This window comes from Psittacula echo, assembly GCF_963264785.1.
Source record: "Psittacula echo genome assembly, chromosome: 17".
Classification (NCBI taxonomy): domain Eukaryota; kingdom Metazoa; phylum Chordata; class Aves; order Psittaciformes; family Psittacidae; genus Psittacula; species Psittacula echo.
In genome coordinates this window covers 2,665,122-2,690,420 of record NC_137753.1, presented here as the reverse complement: position 1 = coordinate 2,690,420, position 25,299 = coordinate 2,665,122, and the positions used below count along the sequence as shown (strand labels likewise).

Genomic DNA, 25,299 nt, shown 5'->3' with positions numbered 1-25,299 from the left:
CTGCTTCTGCCCTGCCCTTTCCCTGTGGGCAGCTGCACTCAGAAAGATGACACATGGCCAAATCCATTCCTGCTGTCAACTGCCGCTGGAGCTGAGACTTGACAAACAGCAGCTTCCCTTCGCCACAGGTAGCTCAAATGAGGCCTCCCAAAAGTATAGCGTGGAAGGGAAAAGCATGAGCAGGAAGACGAGTGACAGAAAGAAATGTACAGTGTGCAGAGGAGATTGGGTCAGAGCCACCAGGATTTCTGGGAAGAGGAGGAAAAGCGGTTGTTAACACTCTTGGCCTTTGGCCAGGACATGGAGGAGACACCATAAAAACCATCCTGCCTCTTATAAAGTGCCAGGAGAGTTCAGGGTTCCCAGCTGGGCTTTGGTTTATGGCAGAGCTTAGTTAGTGAGCTAATGGCCATGCTGGGGTGGATGAGCGCAGTCAGGGGGCTCCAGCAGAGAGGTTTGCTCAGGCTCTGCCTGCTGAATTCCTGAACTCATCAACACTGTTCCACTTCCCCCTATGGTGTTGGTATGAGGTTCATCTGCTGGAATGATGTACAGGTCCCAGAGGGACTGTGCGAGGTCTGATTTCCCCAAGTCCTTTGTCTTGGGGTTTGGTGTCAATCTGAGAGCAGGCAACTCGAAACCTTGGGAACTTGCTTCCCCTGCAGGTTATTCCACTCTAGAGCTCTCGGCCTTCAGCTGAGTTCATTGAGCAGCAGAGAGTCGAGAAAAGCCAGAGAGCAAGAGCACCTACAGGAGATAGTTTTGCTTCTCATTCAGATACACACATCCCATCCACAGTGCAGGGCTGCCTGGATCATGACTGCTGCATTACTGTGGCCTATCTGCAACTAGTTTAATCAAACTGGATGCAAGTCCTGCTACCAGAGCAGCTATGTGAAGATTAATTAGCCTAAGTATGGACAGTAAGTACCCAGTACTACCATTCCAGGCTCTAGCCTCTGAAAACCCCGAGCACATCTTCAGTGTCTTGTCCTGGTCTTCCACTCACTGCCAAGCTTGAGCTATACTTAAAAATAGGGATTTTAGGGGAAAAGAGTAAATCTTTGGCCCCGGCTTGAATTTGCTGTCATGAAGCTCCTCTTTGCAAAGGGGAGACGGGGAAAGAAAGGTCAATTTTCATACCTAGTAACAAAGCCGTTGGATCATCGTAGCTCCAAAATTGAGGGCTTAGGGCTGTAAAGACATGTACACAGTTCTGCTAGCAAACCCCACATCAGTGGGAACACCTTCCCTCAGCAATGCTTGCTCTATTTTAGCTCTATTGCTTATTTGTCCTACACTTGGAACTGTGTTTTTAAGTTGTGCTCTGCGTTGGACAGCCCATACACAGAGTGTCTCCATCCTGCAAACCCTCTGTTAGCTCTGCCTAGGGACTCCTCTGGAAGCTGTGAGGACCTTGTCTCCTGAGCGCTGAATTCATCACGTTTAGGCTTATGGAGCTTTTGCCTTGGGCTGTCTTCTTGTAGAGGAGGGAGGGATAGGAGGGAAACAAGTCAGTCGTTAACTCGATAAGATTTCCCATGATGTGTGTTCTCCTTTGGAATGCGTGTTTGTGACTGATTAATGTGCATGGAGCCTGTGTCGAGGGGAAGATAAAGCCTCTGGTGTCGCTCATGCGATAAGGAAATCTTGTTCATTCTTGCTGTAGGACAAAGTAATTCTGCCCAGCTCCCTGCGTAGTTTACTCGTGCATTAACATGTCATCCACCCAACTGTAATGCATCATTTTGAAGGCAATTAAATATACAGTACAAGAGCCACCGAGCGATGACTTTGTTCTTGATGGCAATGAGGGCAAACCTGTTGAGCAATTGTGTTCTAATGGGAAGTATTCATCACTGGAAAGCATTCCTCCCGGGATTTCATAGTCTGCTTTACATGGAACTCCCCCAAATAAATGTGTCGAGTACCTATGTAGAAATACATCAGTCTCAATGTCTCAGCTTCAGTAATAAGGAGCCAAAGAGTAAATACCCCTTAAATCTTGGCAGAACTGGTGGTACTCACGAACGTGGGACAGGTGAGTTAAATTAACTTTGTTTTAACTCAAGCCTAATGATTTCCAGGGCTATTTGAGCATCTCTGTACTGATAGCATGAGTCTGACACCCAAACACCCATATAGGATGAGAGCACAACCCATCGCGGCTCCCAGGCGGAGCCCAGTTCTATGTGTGTGGACTACTGTTGGACATATGTGTACAAGCACAGCTGTAATTCAGATGCATGAGCTGATTGCTCACAGCAACGTGATATCGGTTCTATCTGCATTTGGTGTTTAATTGACTGTAGTGGATGCCTGCCTGCTAGAAACAGCCTGAACTCTGACAGCTGCACTAGGAAATAGAAGCCAGCGGACACCTTGGAGGTGTGAAAGCCCAGGGAATGTCTTTATCACACAGGAAAGGTGAAGGAGAAGCTTGCCCCAGTCCAGAAGTGGTGCTGATTGCACAAGCTGAGAGGGGAGCCTGATCTTAGACAGCAAAAAGGGCTCATAAATAGCCTGCAAGGGCAATTGCCAGTGCTTTAGTGCTTCGCTTTCCTTTTATACTCTGCAGTGATGCCATCAAATCATTATGAACCATTCAATATCCATTCATTGACCTAAGGTGAGAAATTAAAGATGTACATGAGAAAACCACAGGTAAAATATGATCTAATTATGAGGAATAGGGCTGTAACAGCCATCGGCTGCTCCTGCCACTGCACTGGTAAATGTGGCAGCATGGGATCACCGAGTCATTTATTTACATATATATATTTGGAGGAAGAAATAGCACTGATTTATTTGTTATTTATGTACGTGCGGCAAGAAATGAGCCTCCTGGGTCACCAGCAGTAAATTATATCAATATTATTATTAATAATAATAGATATAAACACTAAGCATTCTGCAGGGATTCTTTGAGGGACATTTAGGAAGAAATATGAACATTTAAAGGCAGGCACTTGGCTGATTGTCCTGGCCTGTGTTCTCTTTGCCGAACACACTCGGGGCCGTGTTCTGTGTTTTACACCGTTTACAGGCCACAGGATCTCACCCACGAGCTTTACAGCCGTGACTTTTACCGCTCCATCTCCTCCTTTTCCCTTTATGTCCCCATTATTGGGTGTTTTCCCGCTGTTTCCGCCATCGCAGCCGCAGCCCCGTGCCGGGTTCACCGCCCGTAGCAACCCCACAGCGCGCCCGTTGCTAGGGAGGGCACCCCCGCCCTAGTTTGTCCTTCTCCGCCCCCCGTCCCTCCTCGCCCCGCGGCACCGCCCACTCCCCCTCCTCTACAGCCAATCAAATTCCTCCCTCTGGCCAATCAGGAGGCGGGTTTGGTCAGTGAGCGTGACGCGCTTCGCCCGACGGCTCCCTTATCCAATAGGAATCCGCCCGTGCCGCCGTCGCGCAGGCGCGCTGAGAGCGGCGCGGCCGTGTCTCCCGCCCCGCGTGTGCGCGCCGCCGGCGGCCTCATGTCGTGGCTGTTCGGGCTGAACCGCGGCGCGGCCCCCGCGGGCGGCGGGGACGGAGCCACCGGCGGCTCCGGCCTCTCCCTGCCGCCGGCCCCCGGCGGGGCTGGAGCGACAGCGGGGGGCGCGACCGGGGACCGCCAGCCGCCCAAGGACAAATGGAGCAACTTCGACCCCACGGGCCTGGAGCGGGCGGCCAAGGCGGCGCGGGAGCTGGATGCGTCCCGTGCGTGAGGGGACATGGGGCGGCCGCGGGGTGGGAAGAGGCACCTCGCGTCCTGTCGGAGCGGAGCGTGGGCCCTCAAGGTGTCTGCCTTCATCCGAGCGCCTCTTCCGGGGCATGGGAAGGGAGAGGATGGGGATAGGGCACCTTGTCAGCAGGGAGACCTGTTGGCTTTAGGTCATGGGTGTGCTGAGGATGGGCTGGATGGGGCTTGGAGCAAGCTGCTCTAGTGGAAGGTGTCCCTGCCTATGGCAGGGGTTGGAACTGGATGAGTTTTAAGGTGCCTTCCAACCCGAACCGGTCTTGTGTGAGCATCTGTCAGCAGGGAGGATTAACATCTGGCTCTTGTGCTGTGCATCAGGGAGCCTCATCTTGTGAGAGGTTGGGCTGAAGGTTGACTAGACCAAGTGTTATCTTATTTCATTAAATACCTTTGTACTGTCAATAGTCTCCTCCCATTGTTGATTTCAGGCCATGCCAAAGATGCTCTTAGTCTTGCCCAGATGCAAGAGCAGACCCTGCAGCTGGAACAGCAAACAAAGCTTAAGGTATGTTGGAACTCATCATTCGTTGTACAGCCAGCCCTCCCCGGGCATTTCTTGTGCAGTTGTCACCAGCATTTCTCCATAGGGTGACCTGTTGAGCTCTGTTGTGATGATTCTCTCTTTACCTTAACAGGAGTATGAAGCTGCCATAGAACAACTGAAGAATGAGCAGATACGGGTACAAGCAGAAGAGAGACGGAAAACGCTCAGTGAAGAAACAAAACAGCATCAAGCAGTAAGGGAGTGAGGGAGAAGCCAATCCTTGCTTGTGTCCTCCTTTATGGAAAAGGCAACAATGCATTAATTGAACTTTTAGGGAGGTGCTGTGGAATGTGATTAAATACACTCATGTCTAACAGTGTTAAAGGTTGAAGACTGTTGGCTTATTAAGCATATGTGTAAGCCTGGACAATGAGATGTCTCTTAAGTTATTTGGGTTTCAGTCTTAAGTAGCCTGCATCCTCATTTCTTCCAAGTTTCATCTTTTAGACTGGAAAAAGTAACTTAAGAGAGGTGATGCAAATCTGAATGATGCAATGTTGGTGCTTTTTTGCATGAGTTACTGAAGTGACAATAACACTGAAGTCAGGGAGATATAAGCTAGTTTTTATGCTAACAGTTCACGTATGGTGACTTTCTACTTTGAACGTATAGGAAATTAAGGGATTGATTAATTCCAGTTGATTATGAAGATAGCTAAAGCTGTTTGGCATGTGTTGCTTTTTACCCCGTCAGAGTTTGGACTTTGGATGAGGCTGGCTCAGGAACAGGCTTCACAGGCATCTGCTTTGTTCATGAGTTACCTCTTGAACTCTTATCATTCACAGGGCAGTTTGAAGTCAGAGCAAACTTGATTATTGATGTACTTGTGATGTGCCATGCTTTACAGTTGTTGAGGAGATAACTCGCAAGCTGTTCTGCCATCTGTATTTGGAGTAGAGAATACCCCTTGTACAGAGTCCTCCTTGCTGATGCGTATGAGCCCTCAGAACACTTTCAGCTGAGCTTAGGTGATGTAGGTTTATTTGGCAGTTGTAGTGGAAAATCAATGAGGGAAATTAATGAGGAACATGAAAAACAAGCAGAAATATCTGACAGGTGGCATATTTCTATTGCATGCAATCACCAGACTAGGTAATGTGCTTTAGAACATGAAAAGCATGTTGTTCCTGGTACAGTAAGTCTCCTGGTCTGGGCCAAGGAACACTTGTTCTTTGGGTTTATGTTTGATATCTTACAATGATGCCAGATTATACTGATTTCTGATCATAAAGGAGTTTTGGTGCTGGCTGAGGATGTTTTGCCCCAGTCTTTGCCCTGTTCATATTCAAACCTGGGATTATTTTTCATTTTGTGTCCCTTAGAACTAGATTCTCTATTAAATGCGTTATCTTTATATTCTGAACGCTCCTTTCTGTTTTGAAGCGAGCTCAGTACCAGGACAAGTTGGCGAGACAGCGCTATGATGAGCAGATGCGACAGCAGGTATGAACTTCCTTCTCCAACCCAGCTGGGGATGCAGAGGAGCTTTCTTAAGTCAAAGAGGTGATCTGGAGCTGCCCTGTCATGCTGGCCAGATGGCTGATGCTTGGTACAGTAGCTTTTACCTGTACTATTTTCTTGACATTAACAATGCTGGCCAGGCAAATCAAAGGTCAGGAATTAGGACAAAGCAGTGAGGAGTGTGGGATTAAGAGTATCAATCTGGGAGATGGGAAGAGGAAGAATGCACTTCAACCTGAGCACCGGTAGCTTCTTGGAAACATTGGTAGTATTTCAGCTTATCCAAATACCTACTTGCCTGGGTTCTTACAACTTTAATGCATCTTTTGCTGTCATCTCTGCCCGCAGCAACTTGCTAATGAAGAGAATCTGAGGAAGCAGGAAGAATCTGTACAAAAGCAGGAAGCCATGAGGCGAGGTAAGATGGCAGTTTACAGAGTGGATGGGCACATCAATTCACTGTACTGCTCTTTGCCTCCTTGGGTTATATGTTCACATCATATTGACGAGTAATGGTAAGGTATCAAGTAGCTGGGTGGCCCAGTCAGGATTTCTTGCAGTGATGCTGAAGATGGTGCTGGCTGTGAAGTTCTCATCTCATCTCCTGGCTTGTTCTTAGTTTTCTTGTTCATTCTCCATTCACATCAGTCTTTATGTGTCTCTCGCAATTCTGTGTACCTGAAGTTCCAGAGCTTCCAAAATCCTGTTTGGGATGGAGTTTTATAGCAACTCCACTTTGCTTCTCTTCCTTACAAGCAGTGTGTGTTATGCTCTGTGTAGTTACTTGCCCAGGGTTGTCCTTCATTGTCTGTAGCATGGCACCCTTCCTCTCTGAAATGATGTTGGTGATCAGCAGCAGTGCCTGAGTTTCAGCAGCACTGAGTTTCCCCCCCCCCATTGCTTTATCCCTCGTTGTCTAGCTTGTCTTTGGCTAAAGTTTGCCCTGGGCAACTTTTCAGGTCATGAACTTCCAGAACTGAAGCATGGTTATTGTCTTGCAGTTGCCATCGGGAGGAGGCCACCTATTTGGTGGGTGATCCCTCTGAGCACAGAGGGGAAAACTCATCTGTCTTCTGTAACACTGTACTGCCTGGCTGTCTTTTGAGGGAGGACATTAAGATCTTGAAGTCAGCTGCTCTGGCTGTTGTGAGGCAAGGGTGAAGCAAGGCTTCTCTTTCACCTGGGATTAAGCCAGCCCAAACGATTGTCCTCTCCTCTCCTTCCTTGGTTTCTACAGCTACCGTAGAGCGAGAGATGGAGCTGCGGCACAAGAATGAGATGCTGCGTGTGGAGGCAGAGGCAAGAGCCCGGGCCAAGGCCGAGCGGGAGAACGCGGACATCATTCGGGAGCAGATCCGCCTCAAGGCTGCTGAGCATCGCCAGACAGTGCTGGAGTCCCTCAAGTATGTGCGAGCAGGAGAGAAGGGCTTGGGGTTGTCTTGCTGCCTGTGCAGATTGCTGCCATCCTGTAGAGACCTTGCTCTTTATTCCTGTAAGCTCTGAGGAACAGCAAAAGTTAGCTTGGGTGCTCTTGTACTCGGAGTGATGGGAATTGTGGAGAATAGGAATACAGGAGAACAGGAATACAGGAGAACACTCTCTTTCACTTGCCTTGCTACACCATCATCTGAATGTGAACCAAAGAGGCCCTTAGTGTTATAAATGTGACACAGTTTTTCTAACAGATTACTTCAAGCCTTATTTGCTGAGATTGAGACTCAATGACTCTGAAAACTCAGAGTTCTTTCTGTCTCTGAACATGTGCCATAAAGGTATAAAGCAGTCTGTATCCTAAGGGGTGGGCATTTAGGTTTGTATTGGGTTCATATTAGATCCTTTGAGACTTTTAATTTTAAAAAGAAGCAGCTTTAGAATTGAATAGCTTTTCTTACAGCTCAGCACCGATGGTGTATTAAAGACAGAAATTGATATCTTAATGCCAACTGATTTTCTGGCTTTAATCCCAGATCAGGTGTAGACGTCAGGCACTTATAAACGTATTTGCCATCCCTGTTCATGTTTCAGTTCCCAGGCGAGCCCTCAGTGAGCTTTGACTGGTTCTGAAGAAGATCATTATAAAGTTGTCTTGTAAATTGTTCCAATTCAGTGTTTGAAACCCCTTTCTCTCCTGCTTGCCTTGCTGGTTGCTTACCACAGGACAGCTGGGATGCTCTTTGGGGAAGGATTCCGTGCTTTTGTAACAGACTGGGATAAAGTTACGGCCACGGTAAGATTGTGATGTATGTCTATAGCTTCCAGGAATGCCTGTCTGTAAACCTGTGTTAAACTAACTCCCAATCTCTGGAACTTCAGGACATGATCTAAAGCTCCCTTTGCTGCTCATCTCAAAACTTTGCATCTGATTTTGATGTAGCTTATAGAGCATTTAGCAAACTGTTGAGTAAGTTGATTAAAAGCTGGACCAGCCACTCTTCACAAGACAAAAGAGCATGGCATTGACTTCTTATGGATGTTAAGTTGTTTCTTAGTGTACTACTTCCACCAAAACTTCACAAGGAAAATACATTTTGATATCCTGGCTTATAAAAATGGACATTTTGCTTTAAGTCAGTCACCACCATCTGCTCCACCCTCTGGTTTTAGACACACAGACTGATGCAAAAGACACTTTGCTTGAGTGCCCTGGGGAGAACAAGACGTGCTTTTAGCAGATCCTTTTGTCATCTGTGGGCTGTACCTGAGCTGCTGCAGCCCTCCGAGCCTTTTGCAGATCAGTGCTCGGTGCTCTTACCTGCGTATTCTCTTGAACCCAGATAGCAGTTTCCTGCATAATGGTCATTTTTGCTTCTGACGAGCTCTTGTCTTGTGAATTTGGGACATTTAGCTTAAAAAGCAAGTGTATTTTTGGAAAGGAGAGAGGACAGGTGGAGCTTATGCTTTCTGCTGCTTTGATAAATGACTGTAAGGTAAGAGTTTAGGGTTCCTCTAAACTAGACCTGGCTTTTCAGCCATTCCTGCCTGCTCTTTTCCTACTTCTTTGCCCACAAAGGTTCTGCCTAAAGCTTTTAGGGTTTCCTGGGGGGTTTTTTAGTGGAAATCACTTTGCTTAACAGTCAGAAATTCATTCTTTTGCCAGATACTTCATGATAAACAGAATAGGCACTGTCAGCAGGCTGAATTTTGGAGTTGGCATAGTAAATGGGTGGATCTGAGTGTGAAAGTCAAGTAGGTTTCCTCTTTGGTACAGTCTTAAAGCTGTTACCTTGTAACATGACTGTCAGTGAAGTCCAAAAGGCTCAAATACTTACCTCTGCCTGAATGGATCTGGTGGATCAACCTGTAACTGCTTCGTACTGGATGCTGCTAAAGCAGACGGTGTTAAGAGTGCATGAGATCATTGTCATGGTACCTTGTTCTTAGAGGGAGGCTGCTAAAGAGGTGGAGTCTCTTGTGTGTTCTAAAGTGTGTGTAAACTGAGATGAATCAGGCGGTCTTATTCTTTGCATCTTGGAACTCACAGTTCCGAACTGCTCATGTTTCCACCCAAAACAAAGGTCAGGTCACACATTTAAGCAGAGTGGAACTGAACAGATGGTGTCTCACGGCTTATTGAACAGCACCATCCTTGTTGTCCTTGAGGCTTTTGACCTTGATCTGCACTTGTAAAAGTCCGCTTGCTTTAAAAGCTGCTGCTGGAGCTTGCTCTTTTGTCTCTTTTGTTCGTAACACTGGAAGCTAAAGCGTCAGCATGATGGGAGACAGTGTTTTCTTATAGGAGCTTTATACCTTCGGCTTGTAGCCGAATGTGTAGTATATATAGTATATATATATACTCAGTTAAATGTCTGCAAAGCCACACACATTTGATTAGGGAGTACCTACTCCTGGACACATGACTCTATGCATTATTGTGCTTCTTCTGCCTTTCACGCTGCAAGAGCACGAAATGCTTTATGAATAGGGACTGTGAGACCTTGACTGTCTGAACGGGGATAAAACACCTTATCAGAAATGAACCCCGGCTGGTCAGCATCTGTCCTGAATCTTAATTCCCCACCACAGGCCATGCTACCCACAACTGAGCTTCCTTGCCAAGTGTTTTTCCTAATCCTTCCCCCTTTCTCTGCAGGTGGCTGGCCTAACCCTGCTGGCAGTGGGGGTTTACTCTGCCAAGAATGCCACGGCAGTAGCAGGGCGATACATAGAAGCACGTTTGGGCAAACCCTCCCTGGTGAGAGAGACCTCACGCATTACTGTGCTAGAGGCACTGAAGCATCCCCTCACGGTAAGGTTTAGCTTTGGCTTTGTGTTGCACTCAGCTGTGAGGATGCACAACTCCTTCAGCAGCTCTTTGTGTCGGGCAGGGAACTGTTGATGGGTCTGTGAATAAATGTACTATTAGAGCCTACGTGGGCTGAGCTCATTGTCATTTCGTATGACCTTCATGTCCAGGTGAGTTGTCAAACCTGTGGTTGATTCCTATATGTCAGTGATTGAATTTGTCCTCTCTAGGTGGGTAAGCGTCTTACCAGCAAGGCTCAGGATGCCCTTGAAGGAGTTGTTCTCAGTGTGAGTACTCTGTTTTGCTGTCTTGCTCTGTGAAGGATGTCTTCAGAATCCAAATAAGAATGGCTGTTTCCTCACTCTCAGTTCAAAAGCTGTAATTCCAGTAATTCTGGAGTCATAGCACCCTTGGGGCACTGAGACTATAAATAAACTCCTGTGTTCAGCGTGACATGCGTTAAGCGCGCTGTTAACCTTTTATCCTCTGCGGAAAGCAGCTGGAAGCCTTAGTTCAGTCATTGCTGTGCTGCAGTTTTTCTCCATAGTCAGCATGTTGATATACAGAATTCCTCTTGTCTCATGTGAGCTAGGATTACTGAACCTAGATCTGCTTGTAAGCCAAAAAGCCAAGAAGCAGATGCATTTGCCCATCTTGTGAATGGTTCTTCACTTGCTAATGAGGGCTGCTTCTGAATTGGATTCCTGGATATCCTGGCTATAAGTGCTGTTTGAAGCTGCTGAGAGAAGATGCTTCTGCAGGAATAGCTTTCTCCAGTGTCTTTACAAATGCAGTAATGAGTATGAACATGTTTATGACTTAAAAAAGAATTAGTACTGCAAATAGTTACTTATGTTTTGACATATCCCTCCCAGGGCATCCAATAGGAAGTGAATATTTAGGTGTTACCATTTCTGATAGTAGTTACTGCACTGCTTCCTGCACTGCTGCTGCTTCTTATGAAGGAATTGTAGCCAAGTGGACAGAACTTTGAGTAAATCCTGATCCAGAACAGGAAATGGCCCTGGTCTAGTAATAAGCAGCTGAAGTTAAGGCTTAAAGCTTGAGACGATAGAAGCGGTACCTGCTTCTCGCTGGTACTGCTCTGTGAAGCTGATGCACATCTCTGGGTACTTCCTGTTCATTAAGGTTAACTCTTTTCTTGCAGCCACAGCTAGAAGCACGTGTGAGAGACATTGCCATAGCAACAAGAAATACAAAAAAGAACAGAAGCCTATACAGGAATATTCTTATGTATGGTCCCCCCGGCACCGGGAAGACACTCTTTGCCAAGGTAAAACCCTGCCAAGGTTCCGACAACCTGCATGTTGCAGGGGGCTCTGAAAACATCATGGTCTAAGCACCCCCTCTAGTCTGAAATCTGGTGCTGTAGTATTGCATAAACACTGTGTTCCTGTGTCTGTTGGGAAAGGAGGAAAGGGCATCAACTCTAACTTAGTGCAGTCTCTTGGATTCTAGTGCTAAGTGTGGGCAGAAGAGCCCTTCCATCTGGGAAAGGCACGTGGCAACTGCCGCTTGTGAAATCCCAACACCAGCCTGCGGTCTCATTCCCACCTCTTAATTTTGTGCTCGTGTCTAAACAAGGCTTAAAACACGAAGGGAAAAGTCTAATTTTGTCTGAATACTCACTGGCTCACTGACCACTTAACTCCAGGCTTTTAACTTCTTTTTTTAAGCAAATAACATTTTGAGTTGTGTTAGTGAAGTGTCTTGTAGAGGGTAGAATCCTTTATACACGAGACCATGAGGAAAACAGTGGAAGGAATGAGCAATACACAAGTTAAAGATGAAGGTTTAAGCACTGCTAAGAGCATTAACATTTCATGCATTTCCACAAGTCTAAACTTCCATCTTTCATTCCCATTCAGAGCGACACTAAATCTTCCACTTCTGAGACTTTAGGTGACTAAATTAGGTTCTCTAAGAGCATCCTGACCCTCTGCAAGGAAACATGCTGATAGGAAGAATCTATTTCTCTTTCTATCCTCATCTTGGAGTGCTCAATTCCCTGGTTTTGTTTCTCCCCAGAAATTAGCCGTGCACTCGGGCATGGATTATGCCATCATGACGGGTGGCGATGTTGCCCCCATGGGGCGGGAAGGAGTTACTGCCATGCATAAACTCTTCGACTGGGCAAACACCAGTAGGAGAGGGTAAGTAGAGGTTCCTCTGAACCCCGAATGTGGTTTCTTGCTCAGAGAAACTCACTGCAATGATGTCTTTCGGACGCCTAATCTCTGTTATTGTACGGTACTCCTGCACAGATGAGGCGTATCATACAACGCTAACCAGGCATTATATACCTTAGTTTTCCTAGAATGAGTGAGTTCTTGCTGCTTAGTAAGATTTAAAAGACTGAAAAGTTTTCAGTCATAGCTTAACTCTGCTGATCTCAGGAGGCATGTGGAGATACTGCCCTTTTAAAGGCTGGGACACATTGCTGTCACGGTGATTAGTTTTCTGACAGTAGTTAGAAGACTTAGCGTGAATGGAGGCACAACCGAGTGTTTATGCTCTCTGTGTATCATGTTCCCTGTTGCAATTGCTCAGATTTTAGGCTCTGATAGTGTTCGGATCTTGCTTTTTGTTTGCTTCTGAGTCTTAAGCAGAAGTAGTGAATGATAAGAAATAAGAAGAGCAAGACAGATCCTAAAGGTATTAGGTAGGTGTAAAAGTCACAAGCTGCTGTGCGTTTTCAGTCACCTTTAAAAGCAAACTTTCATCTGCAGAAAAGCATTCATGTTGAGGCTAATCTTGACCCCTTCCTTTTCTAAGAGTACGTAGTTAATCTCTTCACAGTAGTGTAAATGGATTTTTTCAGTGCACAGGTACCCAAGGAGTTGCTTGTCCAGCCAGGATATTAAAATTCAATGGAGAACTTGCAGTGGGTGTCACTTTGGGGTTTTGTGTTGGTTTCATCACAGGTTTTCTGTAAATGTGGCTAATGGGTGATTTATGTGTTCTCTGATTGCTGTAGATGGACATTATCTTTCAGTGTCTGTTTTAATCTTCACTGCATTATCATCAAAGTGTTTCTGTTTCGCCTTTAAAATCCCCGGAAGTATGCAGAGTAAATGTCCTAAGGGTTTAAACTCTTTAAGCTTCTCCAGCCCTGAGGAGCTGTAGAAGGAAAGGGGTAAGAACTTTAGGTGAGCTTAGAAAAAGAAGTAGGAATTGATATGAGGATACTCAACTGCATGTTTCCACTAAAGAAGTCTCTTTCACAACACTGTCTGGGTCTGAATTATTCTCTGTCCTGATATTCTGTGCATTTGAATTTCATACACTTAAAATAGCCATCTATGAAAGTCAGGATCAAAGGTTACATGTGTCCATATACATCAATGTTCTAACTTCCAGTAACACTGGAGTATTAAAGCAGGTTTTATCCTGGATATCCAGCAGTGTTAGCTGTTAGTACTGTGTTGGCTTTATTAGCTGAAAGCCCTTGTGATAGAAGATGCTTCTCTGCACAGACTGCAGCCGATCATGTTATCAGACAATCTAGAGTTGAGTAAAAGATGTTAATAGTCCCTGAAATGCCTTGACAGAAAACTGGTTTTGAAGCTAGGCAAGAAGGTAATACAAATTGTGACAGCTTTATGAGCAGCTTGGTTCTGTTATTGATAAACATCTTCCTGTGCTTCGTCTCTTGGGAAAAGCACTACCCCTGGGTTAGCAGTGAATTTATTTGTGTGAATTATTCATTGACTTTGTTAATTCGCTTCTCCACAGTAGTAAACCCATCAGCTTATTGCTGGTGTGGTTTGGAAAGGAAAAACCCCACCAAATCACAGGGGAGGACTCTGGTTTGAGGCTTTCAGGATGGTATAGGGAAGAATAATGGCAGGAAGATGCTATTGTCACCAAGATTTCTTGCCTGCTTGTGGTCTTGTTGCCCTTGCACGCATTTCTATAAATAGGAGGGAATGCTAAAATAAGCCCTCACAAATTCTTGGGGAGCAGGTGTGTATTTCCAAGATCCACTCCAAGTTGGCAGCAGCATGCCAGCACTGTTAGACACAAGCCCGTTGCCAAACCATGCCTATGAACAGTCCCATCTATATTTAAAACCCTGAAGGAGGTTAAGGTTGTGTGCCCTGGAATTGCTTCTGTTCAGTCTGCTGCTGAACAGCAGGAAACAAAACTCCAGAGGCCTGGAGTCAGCTTTATGGCCGGAGGTGTCTTAAGCTAATACTTCTCTCTTAACTGTTGGGATGGGCTAAGTGCATGCAGTGGGAAAATTGCTGTAGCTTAACTGCGAAATGCTGCCTTAGGAAATGAATTTGCTTGTGTGATCCTTTGGGCTGACATCTGGTCACAGCTTTGGGTGCCTGGTAGTGGTACAAGAGAATTCTTGAGCCGTTTGAGCCTCACTTACCTGTCTCCTGTTACTGTGTAGTGCTTTTCTTTTACAGCCTCTTGCTGTTTGTGGATGAAGCAGATGCATTTCTGCGGAAGAGGGCAACAGTAAGTGCTTTCTGTCTGTTAGCTGTTCATGCTGCAGAGATAGTCAGCCAACAGCCTTTGTGCTTAACATGATCAGCTAGCTTCAAGAGGCACAAGATTAAGCCTGGCAGGTGCCTTACTACTCATCCAATGAAGTGATACAGAGACAAGACATTAGCATCTTTCAGCTGAATGGAATGAGCATCTCAAGACTGACTTGAGAATTCCTCCCTGCAGAGGATGGGTGACGTAATCTTTTTGGAGGTTGGCAGGTGACTGGGCAGTAGGAAAGAGGCATATCTTGAAAACAAGAGATGATTGTTCACTCTGCAGAGCGGGTACCCTGCAGGGCTCATGTGCCTGGGGAGGGTTTCAGAACAGAACTGCTTTTCACTACATTAACAAAGCTACACTAGCATCTTCCCCTATACACGTGATTTATGTTTTCAAAGTCAGTCACTATATTGTACATTAAATCTGGATCTGCCATTTGAACCCTAATGGTGTGTTTAAAGAGCTGTCCTTAGAAGGTTACTTTGAATGTGTAAGTGCATTCTTTGCTGTGGCTTATCTTCCTGTAAGTATCTTACTGGACTTCCCAGCTAAAATAGTGTTTAGCAGGGAAAGGCACCGGGGCCAATGCTTAGAGTCTGGGGTTTGAAATCAAGAGAATCACTGTGGGTAAATATTTAATCTCTCTGCTGGGAGCTTTAATTCATAACCTTTCTCCTGGGTGTATAAATTGATCCTTTTTCCCCGTGGTATTACAGGGCTTTGGGTTCTACTGTAATGCAAATGCTTGACCATATTGACAAAGCTTAAAACTGTGACCTGTCTTAGGTCCCCAAGCAGTTGATTTTCCTTGGGATTTCATCTTTGCAGGAGAAAATCAGTGAAGATCTCAGAGCAACTTTAAACGCATTCCTGCACAGAACAGGGCAGCACAGCAACAAGTAAGTATCCCGTGTCAGCCCTTGCAGTGGTTGATGTTTCTCTGAATTGAGGGAAGTCTGTAAAGGGTCTACGGTATGCAAATAAAAGTTGGAAACGTGATCTGTGCTACTAAGGACTTGAAAAGCTCTTCATAGAATATCCCTTTTCAGTAGAACAAAGGGGAACAGTGCTGGGCCCATGAAAATCAATGTCACAAAAGCAGTGCAGGGTTGATGCTCGATGTTTCACGTTGTCTTCCAAAACGCTTCAGCTGGTGCTTGCTTGAGCTGCTGTTCCTGTCCGTGTTTGCATGCTCAGGGTGGGTTTGAGGCTTTGAGACGAGCGAGTTTAAATCTGGTTCCATTTCTTTTGCCTGAGCTGTCTGCTCGGAATGCCTGTGTGCAGCGTTGCACATAAATGTAGGAATCCCAGAGCTGGTTCCCTCATGGCTGTTAATAGATTTGCTAAACACAGATGACTGCAGGGCTGGCTTGACAGATGTATACGTGTGTGGGGACTTGTTAAAACCACTGCAGCTATAACTGATAGTTGCTTGGTGTAGCTTCTCTGTACCCTCCTGTGTCACACTGAGATGCCTTGGAAGATCTGCCTGTCCAAAATGAGTACAGATTGCTAGGAAGCAAATTGTTGAGCCTGCAACAACCTTGGAAGGTCCTTGGTTTTCTCTTTGGGAGAATAGCAAAGCTCTTCTGGAATGAGATCTGGAATTGCTCTGTAAATGCTGATTTGAGTATAATTATTAAACAGCATTGTACTTGCTGCTTGCAAAAATAAGTATAATAAATACATACTGGCAAAATACGTTGTGCAGGACCCAGGACAAGCGGTGCTGAAGATAGAAATCCACTTTTCCAAGGTGATAACTGGATATCCTGAGCTCCTCAGTGATCTCTAGGAATGTCTTTTGCCCTGTACCTGCAGAAGGTGATGAAGATGCTAACATGGAACTGCAGCCCTTTTAAGAATAACATGTATGTTTTAGCTTTAGATAGTTCCCTTTTTCTAGGAAATAGCCTATTTCACACTTGTGATGTCTGGTTGCTGTGGATCTGGTGATGGGTTTGACCCAATGTATAATCATGCTGCAGAGCAGGGGGTGGTGAGGGGACAGTTCTTTGCCCTCATGTTAAATTGCTTTAGCAGAGCTCTGGGCATGCTTGCTTGGTGCTGGTGGGTGCGATGCCTTCACTCAAGCAGTTGGGCTCTCATTTTGTCAGATGTTGAATTCAACTCTAATTTCAGCTGTGAGCCATCCTAGGAGGCTGAAGATGTCCCTGTGAGTCATGCAGTGCTGTTTAACTTCTGAACAGCCTTATTGCTGCTTTGGGCAGTAAGGATTCCTATATCCATGAATGGGAGCTCATTTGAATAAGTCTAATCGTGCATGTAAATCTTAGCTGGTTTGGTGAGACCCTGAGGAGCAGTTACTTTAGCAGTGAATTGTCAAGTGTTGTGAATTGCTGGCTTCAGCTTCCCAAAGAACTTTTTGCATCTTGCTGGATTGATTGCTGACTCTGTATCATGTTCATGATGGCAGTGTTCAAGGCCTGAATGCCAGGTTGTGTGTCCATCCTTGATCCAAGCTCTGTTCCTGCAGGGGCTTGGGGGATGTCCTTGTTGGTAGAAAAGGATTAGTTTCATGCCTGGGTGGCTCTTGGGTTGGCAAAGTTCTCTTCAGAAACGACAGCAAAGAACACAGCCCCCTGTAGACTGGGATTTAAATAGGCTGCAAGAACGTCGATATTTCAATAGCTGTGGTTAAAAGCCCATTTCAAATTCTAATGCACTATTAAGCTGGTAACATCAATTAAGGCATTAAAGTAGGATGGCATGGGGAAGAAGCATCACTGAAAAGCAAAAGAAAAGGTTTCTGGCTTCAAAATGCAGCAGGAGAGAGCAGGACCTGGAAGCTGGCATATCTGTACCATGGAGCAAAGCTTGGTGAAACGAACCACCTTTGTTTTATGGTACCCACTGTGAATGCCTCTTTCTGCACACATTAGGTAGCAGGAATGTGTTTTCAGTCCGGCTTGAAGGAAACAAGTCAAATTTACAAGCTGATGAAGAATTACCTTCCCATGCACAGGCCCAGCAGTGGTACATTCTCCTTGTTCTTAGACCAGGATGAGTCCATTCAATGCTCCGCAGCTCATTTTGCTTGCTGAGGCTTCAGTAGTGCTCTTGGCTCTGTTTGGCAGCCATTCGTACCTTCAGAGCAGGACTAAGACAGCCCCTCATGACTCCAGGGTGCTGTGCAGTTAGCAGCTTGATGTCAGTTCCCCAAACGGGGATCTAAACTGGAGTTACGTATGTGCCAGAGAACATGCTCCATGTTGTCCTGCCTTGCTCCAAGGTTTCAGATGTCTCTGGAGGGACTCTTGGTACATGTTTCTGATATTCCTAACTTGAGGGAGATTATGGGTAAAGTGGGAAATTAGGCTTCTATGGCAGACTGGGGAAGGCTGATAATAGAATCTAAGTACTAGAGTTAAACTTACTTCAGTTTAAACAGCTTAAGCAGCACTGCATGTCACTTGAGATGCTGTTACAAAGCTGTTTCTAAGGAGTCTTTGGGTGATGAAATGTCATTGGTACTGGCCATGGCAGTTCCCAGTGTTCAGACTGGTTCATTGATTTTATTTTTACGGGTTTTCAGTCTTCCTTTAATTTCTTGCTTCCAGGTTTATGCTTGTTTTAGCAAGCAACCAGCCTGAGCAGTTTGACTGGGCCATCAATGACCGGATAGATGAGATGGTGAACTTCGATCTGCCCCAGTTAGAAGAGCGGGAGCGGCTTGTGAGGATGTATTTTGATAAGCATGTCTTGAAGCCAGCCACAGAGGGCAAACAGTGAGTATATCCCCTGCACAGCTCTCCCCGCACATAGGGTTTTCTTTCTTTTCTGGTTTTTCTTCATCTCCTTTTCTGTGTACTCTGCCACATCATCTATAAACCCACTTTAAACAAATAGTACAGATGAGAGTTGGAGAGATGCCTCTGGCTATCCTGTAACAGGATGTGATGCCATCCTAGAATTGCATGCCATGGTTTATTATGCCCTTAAAATTTAGGAGACCAGTTACTGTACTGGAGGCAATGATGCAAGTAGGAACACTTGGAACTCCACATATCCAAGCGCTTGTCTTTGCTTGGCTTAACAGAGACAAATCAGTGACTCATTTCCTTCTTGCTGTGCCGTGTTGTACTTTTCAGTCTTAACCCAGGTATGCACATTTCTTTGTGCCACTGAATTGGGCTTTGTGGGCCCAGGAGAGCAACTTCTCTACTCAGACTGGATCTTTCTACAGAGATTGATCCAATCTGATCTCTGATTTCATTGTAAGTGTTGGTCTTTACAAAGCCTACCTCTGACTCCCTCGCCCTCCTGTCCTGTCATGTAAACCAGTCCTTGTTCTGCTTTCTAGGCGTTTGAAGCTGGCCCAGTTTGACTATGGGAAGAAGTGCTCAGAGATTGCCAGGTTGACAGAGGGCATGTCTGGCCGAGAGATCTCTCAGCTTGCTGTGGCATGGCAGGTAAGCAGGGCTTTTATCACGGAGCTTCTTGGTTCTTATTCCCTTCCTCAGAGATGTGAGTGATCTTGTCTCACTTCGGAAGTTTCATTATGGCCATAGTGTGGTACTAGGATGCTGCTTGCTCTGAGGTGGGGGTCAGAATGTCAGCATAATTCCTCATCTCATAAATAGAAGCAGTTTTTATCATCACTAATGGGAAATCCCTTATGGAATTTAAGTAGAGCAAGTGAGTTAGGAATGGGTTTGGGCAAATCATGCTGGCTGTTACTTGTGTTCCAGCCCAGGAAGCTCAGTGGAAGAGATGCCTGATGTTGTTGCCCATAGGAATGTCAGCATGAGGATACTGAAACATCTTTATCTCACTGCCTTTTAGCTGTAGCAAGACTTGTTAACAATGGCTTTTGGTTTTGCCTATGTAAAGCATTAAGGGAATGGCACTTGAGTAGGTGTGGTTAAGAGCCTCTCTGTAAGCACATATGTTTTAAGTACTCTTAACCCAGGTTGATCTCTTGAGTGGTACTGGTGTTTTGTGTCTGGGTCAGCACTAACAGCTTGTTACGAGTAGCTTTGTAGCTGATGCAGTGATCCTTCTGATCAGGGGAGGATTAATGCTGCAGTTTGACAAGCATTTCTGCCAGTGTTAGTCCTGCCTCATATTCCTGCCTTGCTGCTTTCAGTGCACTGGTACACCTCTTTGTATGGCTGGAGTATGAACTGGGTCAGGGGGCTGATCAGAGTTAAAAATAGCTTGGCAAGACACATTAACTGCAGAGCTGTGCTGCTGGGCTGGCACATGGGAGGGGTGGATCAGGGGAGGTAGGGGCTGTATGAACCAGCATAACTGGCACAGGAAAATGCTTATCAGCCTTCCCTCAGCTGGATGCAACAGCTCTAAGTGGTTACATCCTGCAGATAGGACTGTTAACTCTTGAGTTGTTGGTCTTTTAAACTCCATTTAAACTGAACTTTTGATTCGAGATGCTGCATGCCAAAGGTGGCTGATGGGGGGCAATAACCTGATGTGAGCAGCACCTTTATGGGGGCACACTTGCATTGTAATCAGTTTGTAAGCTACAGTTTGGTACACCTTGTGGTGGACTGTAAGAAAGCTACAAAAGGGCTTAACCTGAGGATTTAGGGAGCCTCTTCTGTGGCTCTAGTTAAGGTGAACATCAGGACTTCCTGCTTGGGTTTCCTGCTTGTAGTTTCTTCTTCCCCCTCCCCTCTCCACCCAAAGCATTATGTCAAGTTAACAACACAGGAAGAGTTAGAGATGATGTGTAAGGTGAGGAGACGAAGGGCAGGAAAAAACATGGTATCTCTTTAACAGTCTATTTCTGATCTTAGTAGCACCTTGCAGAGCTGGTAAACAGCAGATGTGCGCCCAGTGTGCTTTAGAAGTTCTCAAAGCGGACTTGAAACAACTATGTCTAGAGATATTCAAGCTTCCAACACTGTTCTTGGTAGGCTCATCACAACAGCTGCTGCAATGCAATGTGCCCTGAGGTCTCTGCTAAATAAATGAATGCAACTGACCCATTCTAGGGAAGATCACAGCACAAAGCCGTAATGAAAACCACAGGCTGGGAATGCTGGAGCATTCACAGTTTGCGCAGTGCCCTGACATGACTTGGAGCTCATCCTCCAAGTGCAGGCTTAATTGCAACATGGCTGTCACTTAACTCACCTCAGCTTTGAATGTGTGTTTGCTTAATTAGTTTATTCTTCCAACAGCCATTTGCAGTGCTGTTGTCTGTGTGCACTGTACCTCTGTAGACACATCTTGGACCAACACTTCAGCCAGTGTCAGGAACACTGTGTCACAGCCACAAATGCAGAGGCTTCATCTGTGGTGTCTGTCTTACTACCTCAAGCTGGCTGGAGCCTTGTTGCTTGCAATTTTAGCCCTAAACCTGTGTGTGATGAAAGCTAATCAAATCACCCATGAAGCACAGGTAGTAGTGGGGAATCTGCATTGCTGCTCCTGCTTCCATTCCTGAATCTGCAGGATTGCTGGAGGAAGCAGGCAGGGAGCTCAGGAAGGTGTTGGCTTGATGGAGACTTTTGATGCTAGGATCCTCCTCAGCTCTGCTCAGCCTGCCTGGGGTCATCTCTTATGGCTTGAGCTGAACCTCAGAGGTGGTGTGGGGAAAAGCAAAGCGCTGAAACAGCAGGAGGAGAAGCCACCACCGCTCTTGACTCTTACCAGAGTAACCTGGAACAGCAGCATGTGGCCACTCTGCTGTCCCATGGCCTCACATCCTTTCCCATGAAGGTGTTTTTGGAGTGCTCTGCCAATATTGCTCTTAACAAAACCATCTCAGTTAAAGTAGAAGCCTGAGCAATAGCTGCAGCTTTCAGAGGCTTAATTCTACTCTGAGCTAGGCTTGAAATCAATGGCTTGTCATTAACATGAAGTTCAGTTCATTGCTGTTTCAGCCTGGCTCAGTTTGTCCTGGATTTACCAAACAGAAAACAGAAGGAGCAGGAAAGCAGAGGGTGTAACCTCCAGTGCTGGGGAGAACCTCCCTGCCTGGCAGAGCTCAGAGTCTGTGTGCTGGAAATCCATTTTAATCCCTTCTGTGGAAGACCGAGCATTCCCTTTTGTCCTTGTGCTTTTCCATTCCCCATATCTAATCCGTTATGAATACAGCATGGATTAGATGTATTTACACACTTAAACGTTCCCTTCAGATCTGTTCATAGTCATGTGCAGACTTCCTAGTTCTGCACCTTGTCCTTAAACCCATTGATATGCTTTAGATAAAACACCAGAAAAGCACTTTTCCCCTATTCCAAGCTGTAATCTCTGGAAGACTGTTTTGGCAACACTTGAAGAGAATTCCCAGGAGGTTTATGCCCCAGTGTTAACGACAGAGGTGAGTTTCCTGCCAGGCTTTGCCTCTTGTGCCACTGACTTGGATGTCTTTTTGCTTCCTGGACCTTGCTTATACTTAACAATTCACCTGCCTGAGCAAGCTATGGGAAGAATTTGATGTTCCTGCAGTGGGCTGGGCTGAAGGGCAGCATAAATAAGGGGTTGGAGCAGGCTGCTTTCATTATAAATGTGGTTCGAATGATACAGATTAGTTTGGCCACGTTAAACGAAACCATGGCTCCTGGCTGAAATGACAGGTCCAGCCTCAATGGGCGAACATCTCGTCTCTGCTCCAACCCTCTATTCCCCCTTTGCTTTCAGCTTATTTCATCGTTGGATTTCAGTTATAAACCATGAAGAGTTGCACTGGAGAAGACGGGTTAAAATGTGGCCGTGCAGAAGGTGTAGGTCTGCATACAAATGAAGCTCAGAACCATTTCTCTGTGTGTGCAGCTACTCCCAGAAGGGGCAGCTGCTTCTCCCATTTGCTTTCTTGACAGCAAGGGCCTAAGGCTTTCTATAAATAGAAAGTCATTGAGAAAATCAACAGAGCGTGAACTGCACAGCTTTGCAGGAGTTTCCACAGTGGATTTTATGGGCTATGCAGTGGCAGGAGGAAGGGAAGAGATCCTCTGTGTTCCATGGAGCCATATAACACATCCCAGGGAAGTGCTCACTCCATTATAAACCACCAAATCCTGCTGGCTGGAGGGGTGCATTGACAAAAGGATGCTGGGTGCCTTTAGCTTGAAGTGCCCAGTCATGCCCTGAAGAAGAAATAACACACAAAGGGGACTGGGTGGGTTATGGGGGTCGGTCAGAGAGGATGCTTCAGCTGAGCAGGACCTTTCCACCCTGCCACTTGTACTGTGGTGAGGGCAGGCAGGTCGTGTTGTGGTGAATGCTGGTGGCAGCAGGCAGTGATGGAAACAGTGTTCTGCTGCTTGTGGGACTAACTGGCTCATTGCATTCAGGATGCCTCCTGCTCTCCTGCTGCCTACAGAGGACAAGTGCCTTTATGCAAAGTGAATTCTCTATTTGCAGACCTATTTCTCTGCTCTCCTTGCCTGCAGCCAGTGTTTGCTCTGAACTTGAAGTGTGAGCATTAGCTTAACTTGTCACTTCTGCCTTAAGGAAGGATTAGAAAGGGAAGGATCTGGGCAGAGGATGTGTTGCCGCTTGCAGTAAAACCCAATGCTTGCCAGCTCTTTGGGTCTGTGTGGCTTGTGCAGTGAGACCTCCTGTGATTTCACCAAGCAGGGGCTGGAAAGGAGGCTGGAAGCCAACGAGGGTAACCCTTTACTTCTTTCTTGACAGGATTATTCCTCCTGCAGTGAGGCAGCACTGATCTAACAGGCAGATATAACCCACTGTGCTGGGCTAGTCAGTGTCGTGATGCTACAGATCAGTGCAAGAGCTTACCCTGGGGCTTGTCTTCCATCTGCATCAGTTCGTGCATAAAATGGTCACACTGTAGTTTCCTTCTGTGGTGCTGTTGCAGGAAACCTCATTGCTTGGTGTAATTGATGCTTTGCACCATTAATGATTTATGGAGCCCTTAGAAACACACTTCAGCCTGTCATGAAAGCCACAGTTTATATTCCCAACTGGGATTTGGGGAATGCCCTGCAGGCCGGAGGGTCAGCATACAACAATCCATGATTTAGATGAGCTCTTAGGCAGAAGCTCGTCCCTGTGAGGGTGCTGAGGCGCTGGCACAGGGTGCCCAGAGAAGCTGTGGCTGCCCCATCCCTGGCAGTGGTCAAGGCCAGGTTGGACACAGGGGCTTGGAGCAAGCTGCTCCAGTGGAAGGGGTCCCTGCCCGTGGCAGGGGTTGGAGCTGGATGAGCTTTAAGGTCCCTTCCTACCCAAACCATTCCATGATGTGATGGAGCTGTGGACAGAAGCGTGGGGCTGCTTGGTGCAGGCAGCATGGGTGGGAGAAGCTGGAGGGGATCCCACCCAGATGAGCATCAAGCTCCCTCCTTAGCGTAGCTGCACAGGGAACCACAGGACTGAGCTGCTCAGGAGCCCTTGCACAGGGAGTAACCAGATTTAGAAATCTGTAGCTTGGAGTTGCTGTGTTACCTTGGAGATGGGCACAGCTCACAGCGTAAGCATCCTCCCTTGCCTGGAGGCTACTGCTGCTTGTGTTGCCATCTGCAGAATGGCCATGGGCTGAGCCCTGCCTGTCCTGTGGGTCTGGACAGCGGTGACAACCCTTTTGCTGCAGCTCAAGAGCAATGGCACCAGGCCTGTTTCCCCTGAGCTGCCACTGGCAGTGCTGTGGCTGCTTGGCAAGGATGGAGGCAGCTCTCAGCCCTTTCTGCAAGGAGCTGTGATGAATTTGTGCTGCCTCTCAACCCAGTGTTGGAGAGACAGGAGCTGGGGTATGAATGGGGCAGGGAGGAAAGGGAAGGTCCCACAGGTAGGTCAGTGTGGGGTGGGAGCTGACCCAGCACAGAAGTGCTGCAGAGTTGATTCCTAGCAGAATGACCCAGGAAAGCAAGATGAGTGCACCTGAGACATCACTTTAGAGCTGCCACATTGCCCATGCTCACCCTGGCACTGATGTTACTTCTCCTGTGTGTTTAAGCATTTTCCATTGTCTTGGATGGAGTCAGTCACTCACCACGTGCACCTATTGCTCTTTACCTTCTTGGCCTCATACATGCAGTGCTTTTAAAGCAGGAGAGAAAATTGAAGCAAGCCAAGTGTGGCTGCAGCCTACCCATGCTGGCAGCGTTCAGCAGCCTGAACCTGTGGCCTTGTCTCTTCCAAATGCAGAGACCTTGTCTCCCAGGAAATCCAGAGGCAGGGAAAGGTGCTTGTTGGTAGCTCAGAGACTTGAGTGCATCAGGGAACACCTTTCCCATGATGTGCCAAATACTCTGGGTACCAGCACTGACTTGGAGCAAGACCGGATGTTGTGCTGGGTCGTGTGGGGACAAATGTGCATGGAGAAGACAAGAGAGGGACCGGTGTCAGCTCTTCACTGATCTAGGGACTCATCACTGGTCCCATCACTAACTTGTGTGTCTCTGCCTTTGCCTCTGCAGGCTGCAGCTTACGCATCGGAGGATGGGGTTCTTACAGAGGCCATGATCGATGCCCGGGTTGCTGATGCTGTGCAGCAGCACAAACAGAAGATGGAGTGGCTGAAAACAGAGGGTGCTGAAGCAAGCAAAGGGCCTGGCAGAAACCCCCTCCTGCCTTTCCCCAAGGGGACACCCGTGTGAGAAGGCTGCAGGCTTCAGACCAGCACATGTGGGGCCATGGCCATGGGGGGAACCCGGGAGGGGCTTTGGGACAAGTGTTTGGTTGGAATCATTGGTGAGATAAATGTGTCCATTGGGGCGAGGGGGGCACTGCCTCGGTCTGCCTCTGATTCATGGCTTTAAAGGGCACCAGGAAACAGAATGGTTTCAATGGGGCAGCAGGAAGTGTATTAAAGGATCCCCTTGCTGAAATGCC

General features: G+C 46.7%; 1 protein-coding gene across 1 annotated transcript; it reads left to right on the top strand.

Moving 5' to 3' along the window:
* Positions 1–3,497: 3,497 nt before the first annotated feature.
* Positions 3,498–25,235, top strand: ATAD3A (ATPase family AAA domain containing 3A). Its single transcript, XM_080631226.1, has 16 exons — positions 3,498–3,702; positions 4,171–4,247; positions 4,378–4,479; positions 5,670–5,729; positions 6,096–6,165; positions 6,985–7,150; positions 7,905–7,974; positions 9,838–9,993; positions 10,221–10,277; positions 11,159–11,284; positions 12,040–12,164; positions 14,430–14,481; positions 15,343–15,413; positions 18,096–18,263; positions 18,839–18,947; positions 24,885–25,235. The coding sequence occupies exons 2-16, from the start codon at positions 4,203–4,205 to the stop codon at positions 25,062–25,064; spliced, it is 1,557 nt and encodes a 518-aa protein (XP_080487352.1). The 5' UTR covers positions 3,498–3,702; positions 4,171–4,202; the 3' UTR covers positions 25,065–25,235.
* Positions 25,236–25,299: the final 64 nt, after the last annotated feature.

Coding starts and splice junctions, on each gene's coding strand:
- ATAD3A (XM_080631226.1), top strand. CDS start 4,203: ATGCAAGAGCAGACCCTGCAGCTGGAACAGCAAACAAAGCTTAAG. Junction 9,994..10,220: donor CACTGAAGCATCCCCTCACG/GTAAGGTTTAGC, acceptor TGTCCTCTCTAG/GTGGGTAAGCGTCTTACCAG. Junction 18,264..18,838: donor CCAGCCACAGAGGGCAAACA/GTGAGTATATCC, acceptor TCTGCTTTCTAG/GCGTTTGAAGCTGGCCCAGT.